The following is a 5893-nucleotide window of genomic DNA, read 5'->3' on the forward strand; positions in this document are numbered from 1 at the left end:
TGTGTGTGTGTGTGTGAGAGAGAGAGAGAGAGAGAGAGAGAGAGAGAGAGAGACAGCAGTCAAATAGTTTTAATAGACACGTAAGTGTCCAAAAACATTTTAAGTCAAACACAAAAAAAATCTCTGGGCTGCAAACTATTCATAAGCAAGACCTTGTACGGGTATTGTTATTTACTCATCTCAGTGTTGTCTATAATTTTACCTTGAGGAACTAGACATAATCTCAATTCAAACCAACAAGGTTCTTCTCTTTATCATCTGTATTGGATGGCACTATGATTAACCTCACCATGTCCATGACTGTAAAGCTCGAGAGCAGGCTAACAAATGCTTAGCATGCATTTCAGTCCTGAGGTGTGGAGACGTGGGCCGCTGTGAGGAACTCTATTGATCTGCCCTTAGTGTGCTGAGACAGCATGTTCTGCCAACTGAGTTTCCCTTACAGTCAACAGTCTGGGTAATTATACTCCTACGGAAATGTTCACCCAGTGTAGTCATTTGTCTTTCTGGACATTAAAGTCAGATTGTAATTATGGCTGGTGAACGTTTAAAGTTCTGAGGTTTAGTGATGAAATGGCCACATTTTAATGAAGTTGCTCTCCAAACATATTTGTAAGGCTTGTTGTTTTTGTTTGTATACTATATTACAACACTGACACCCAAATATATGCATGTGTGTGTCGCGCAGGTGCCACGGCTTCTGCACGCAAGGAGGTAATCCGAAACAAGATCCGTGCCATTGGAAAGATGGCTCGGGTTTTCTCAGTTCTTCGGTAAGATGACTTTGTGTACATGTGCAAAATGAACACATGCCAAGTGTCAAATGGAAGTAGAATTGTGCTAGATTAGATAGTTAGCCAGTTGACGGTAACCTTATAAGGAACTGCGGTATTATACATGGTTTAAACTGAATTGTAAGAACAATAGTCTGACTCTTGCTTATGTAAGTCAAAGACATGCAAACCATTTACTAAAGAAAACATCTGTCACAACTTATACTGTTGTGAAAGCTTTGAGTCGCCTTTTCTACTATCTCTGACAAGCAGGTACAATTGTCGCATTTCAACCCAGTTACATTGAACTTTGAAATTGATGGTAAATCAACCATTACCCTTAACTTATTTTAAACAAATGTTGCAAATATGTTTGAGAGATAAGCATAGTATGTTTTCTATGGTTAATCAATGTTAATAATGTAATAATTATAAAATAATTATTTAGGACATAATTATTCTTAACTGCCCAATTCATAAAAATAGTTATGAAAATAGGGAAAATATTGGTAATTCTCACCATCTGCTCAAAATTTGGGCAATGATTGCAGAAGGTCTAGCCTCAAAAGTAAAAATATTTCAGCACAGCTGAAACTCAAATCGGATCCAAAAATTCTGCATATGGTCAGAAATCCTTTGGAAATAAATGACTAAATATATTTGTTGGATACAGAAGAAAAGGTAGCTTTATTATCATATATTTATGGTTGTTTTTCCCAGAACTTCATGTTGCGACACATTTCTCTTAAATACATAAATACACTCATACATACATACATATATAAATACATATACAAAGAAGCAAAGCAAATAAATAAGCAAGTCACAAAAACAAATAATCAGCTAAATAATTCCTTTGTACCTGGGCCAAAAATTTATTTTCCTTATATAAATCACTATATATAAATAGTGCTGTCAAAAATAGTGTGTTAATGCAGGCGATTACTTTTTCCAGTTTAACAGCATTAAAAATATTTAACACAGTTAACGTGCTGCAGGGCCCACTCACAACTGCTGCTTCTGTCTCTTTTTCTTGGCAAGAACTGCATTTACTTAGATGCAGAATGTCTTTACAACAAACAGGAGGCTTTTCAGACGTGCACTCCAACTTCACCTCAGCACCAGGTGCTAGTCGAATGAATGTGGAAATGGTACAGGTGATTAGACCGCTTCAGTACGTCAGTGAACTGTGGTCAGATTAGATTTTGTTAGGCCGTATGTCAGTAAAAACTAGTTCCCGTTCGACACTACACTGGTACTGCGTCTAGCTAGACGCATATGGGGAAAAAAACTTTTTTTCTCCTGAACTGAAGCCTTTTTTCATTCACGCAGTGAAACTGCATGGCCATTGCAAGTACAGTGTATTAAAAATAAACCAATGGCTAGGCAGCGGAGCTGCACGAGCCTATGGCAATGAAGCCCGCCAAAGCCTGCCAAAGCCCGCCAGAATGGGCGGGGCATCTGGCTATATAAGCAAGCGTTCGCCACAGGATTTTCAGATTTCTTCTCCTTCAGCGATGACTCTATGTCTTCAAGCTGATCCGAAGCTCGCTCGCCATTGACACGCCTTCACAGCTGGAATTGGGACCTCTCAGCACGGCTGACCTGCTTCTCCGCCGCTTCAGCGATGCAGCAGTTCCGGTCCATTTCCCCTGCCGCCTCCGGTGATACTAAAAGAGCTACTAAAAGAGCTTAGCATTGATGCAAATGCCACGCCGTTACTGCGGTTCGTGCGGGTCTCCCCTGCATGCCGATGACGGCCACACGGAGTGCGTTTCCTGCTTGGGGAAATCCCATGCGGAAGCTGCGCTCACGGGAGCTATTTGTTCCCATTCTGAGAACTTCACTCTCCCCTCTCTCTCGGCTGCAAGCGAGCCCACGTCGGCCCAGATCCCGCATGCCTCGCACTCTCTCCAGAGAGAGTATTCTCCCATCCTTTTCTCCCAGTCTGATCAGCGTCCCTCTGCTGGTGTGCGCGACCTGATCTCATTTGGGGGAAGTGAGGACGAGCTGCTTGATGAGAGCATGTCCGCGCCCAGCGACACCAAAGACGGGATGGATTCTGAGCTTCTCCGTATCCTCTCCAAAGCGGTTGAAGAGCTGGGTTGAGAGTGATCTCCGCCAGAGGAACCACTCATCCAGATGGCTGCGAGAGGGTTCCTCTGGCGGAGACCACTCTAAACCCAGCTCCAGGCCCCTCGTCAGCGTTCCTCTCCATTTTTCCTGGAGGTCCATGACAAGCTCACCAGACCATGGCTCGCTCCCTACTCCGCCTGCCGCCGTACTGCTTCTTCATCCTCCCTCACTTCCATCGACGGCGCTGAAGAAAAAGGTTACGATAAACCACCTCCCCTAGATGAGTCAGTGCCCGCCCACGGCCAGATGTGTGGAGAGCAAAGGCCACTCACCCGTCCAAGACGTGTAGGACCACTTCAGCTCTCTTCTGGCCTGGACCCCGCGACCCTCTGGGATCTGAGGAGCGCAACCGACCTGGCTCTGCGCACCACCAAGACCACCGCCCAGGCGATCGGGAGATCGATGGCCAGCCTTGTGGTGCTCGAACACCATTTGTGGCTGACGCTGACAGAGATCAAGGACGCGGATAAGATCCCCTTCCTCGATGCTCCAGTCTCTCCCAAAGGTCTTTTTTCTGCCCGGCGGTCGAAGGATTCGCTGAGCGCTTCACGGAGGCACAGAAATCGTCCCAGGCTATGCGACATTTCCTGCCTAAGCGCTCCAGTTCCACTGCTGCCTCTGCTCACCCTAAGTCTGCGCTGACTCAGCAGCCCGCAAAACCAGCACCTGCCGCCCCCGCCGTTCAGCCCGCTAAAGCACAGCAGATGCGGGGACGCTCTCACTCGGCCAAACACTACCCTCTTCCTAAGCGCTAGGGACCCCGACCCAAGATTGCGTTGGATCCGGTGCCTCAGGCATAATCCTGATCTGCGAGACAGGAAGAGGATCGGGTCAGATCTCGTTGCGGCCGGACCGCCCCTCAAGCAGCCTCTCTTAGACCTCTTGACCTGTGTACAGAGGGAAATGTGTTTTGTGCAAACAACGGGTCCGTTCAAGTTTTCAACCGATGTGATAGCGGAAAAAATAAAACACAAACATTTTCAAAAAGAGAGCAAACTTCCTCTTCCATTACTCATAAGCGTTCTGCCCCCGTTCGGCCAGTCACCTGAGTTAATTCAACCCCTCGCCCCCTTCACATCCAGATAGCCCCCCGTCACAGGCGATTCTTGAGATTCGTCTTCGAGGGAGTGGCTTATCAATACAAGGTCCTTCCCTTCGGGCTGTCCCTGGCCCCCCGCACTTTTACGATGTGCATAGATGCGGCTCTCTCCCCTCTGAGACAGATGGGAATCCGCATTCTCAATTACCTCGATAACTGGCTCATTCTAGCCCAGTCAGAGGCAGAATTAATATCACACAGGACCCCACCTGGAGTGCCTGAGACTCAGGGTCAATTTTGCCAAGAGCACGTTGTTCCCCAGCCAACAAATATCATTCCTGGGAACAATTTTTGACTCAGCCAAAATGAGAGCTGTAGTTACGCCGGAATGAGAGCTGTAGTTACGCCGGAACGGGCTCTGGCCATATGGAGGCTGGCGACCTCCTTCGAGATTGGTACCACTCGCCCTCAAAGCATTTCAAAGGATGCTGGGTCTCATGTCGGCAGCATCGCCAGTGCTACAGTTGGGTCTACTGCGTTTGCGCCCCCTTAAAAAAAACAAGATGGCGCCGATGATGATGGCGGCCTCCGTGGTGTGCTCTGCAGTTGTTTTTGTGTTTTTGTTAGTTTGTCCTGTCTTTAGTTATATCCCTGCAATCAGTTTCACCAGAGACGAATTGCTGGACATTCGGCACTACACATCATTACCGGTTTTGACTATTCTGATGTTTTGCTGGACATAATAGTTGGCTTCAGTGAGCTCGGCTTTACAACAACTAGCTGATCAGATCACAGAGACAGAGCAACAACACCCGGACTCTGTTTTAATCGTTCTTGGGGACTTTAATAAAGCAAATCTCTCCCGTGAACTGCCAAAATACAGACAGCACATCACATGTCCCACCAGAGACAGTAATATATTGGATCACTGTTGCACCACAATAAAGAATGCATATCACTCTGTCCCACAGCAGCTTTGGGGCTCTCTGATAACTGTTTGGTTCATCTTATACCGACCTACAGGCAGAAACTGAAATCAGCTAAACCTGTATTAAGGACTGTAAAAAGATGGACTAATGAAGCAGAGCGGGATCTACAATCTTGTTTTGACCTCACTGATTGGAGTGTTTTTGAAGCTGCTGCCACCGATCTGGACGAGCTCACAGAGACTGTAACATCTTATATCAGTTTCTGTGAAGACATGTGCATTCCTACCAGGACTCATCTAACTTACAACAACGACAAACCATGGTTCACTGCAAAACTCAGACAGCTTTGTCAGGCCAAAAAAGATGCTTACAGGAAGGGGACAACATCTTGTATAAACAGGCTAAATACACACTGGAAAAGGAGATCAGAGTGGCAAAGAGGAATTATTCTGAAAAACTAAGGACTCAGTTCACTTCCAGCGACTCGGCATCAGTGTGGAAAAGTCTGAAAGAGATCACCAACTACAAGACACCATCCCCCAGCACTGTGGAGAATCAACAACTGGCAGATGATCTGAATGAGTTCTACTGCAGGTTTAAAAAAAACTATTATGTTCTGCAACATCTAGACAGACCAGGGACTTATGTGAGAATCTTATTTGTACACTTCAGCTCGACCTTTAACACGATCATCCCAAACCTCCTCCTGCCCAAACTAACTCAGCTCTCCGTGCCCACCTCTGTCTGTCAGTGGATCAACAGCTTCCTGACAGACAGGCAGCAGCTAGTGAGGCTGGGAAAACTCACATCCAGCACTTGTACGGTCAGCACTGGAGCTCTTCAGGGCTGTGTTCTCTCCCCACTGCTCTTCTCCCTGTACACCAACGACTGCACATCTAAATACCCCTCTGTCAAGCTCCTGAAGTTTGAATCCATCCTCTGCACTTCTATAACTGTCTGGTTCAGCTCAGCTACCAAATCTGACCTCAGAAGACTACAGAGGGTAGTCCGGACTG

At 46.5% G+C, this 5893-nt stretch overlaps 1 protein-coding gene across 1 annotated transcript in view; it reads left to right on the forward strand.

Annotated features, from left to right (window-relative positions):
* The window catches only part of LOC107559060 (serine/threonine-protein phosphatase 2B catalytic subunit alpha isoform-like), a 101009-nt gene that overhangs the window by 63184 nt on the left and 31932 nt on the right, over positions 1-5893 (forward strand). Inside the window, exon 12 of the mRNA XM_016242796.1 lies at positions 689-773. Coding sequence (XP_016098282.1) covers positions 689-773 — 85 coding nt within the window. The remainder of the gene's footprint in view (positions 1-688; positions 774-5893) is intronic.

This window comes from Sinocyclocheilus grahami, unplaced genomic scaffold, assembly GCF_001515645.1.
Source record: "Sinocyclocheilus grahami isolate Dianchi unplaced genomic scaffold, SAMN03320097.WGS_v1.1 scaffold673.1, whole genome shotgun sequence".
NCBI classification, from domain to species: domain Eukaryota; kingdom Metazoa; phylum Chordata; class Actinopteri; order Cypriniformes; family Cyprinidae; genus Sinocyclocheilus; species Sinocyclocheilus grahami.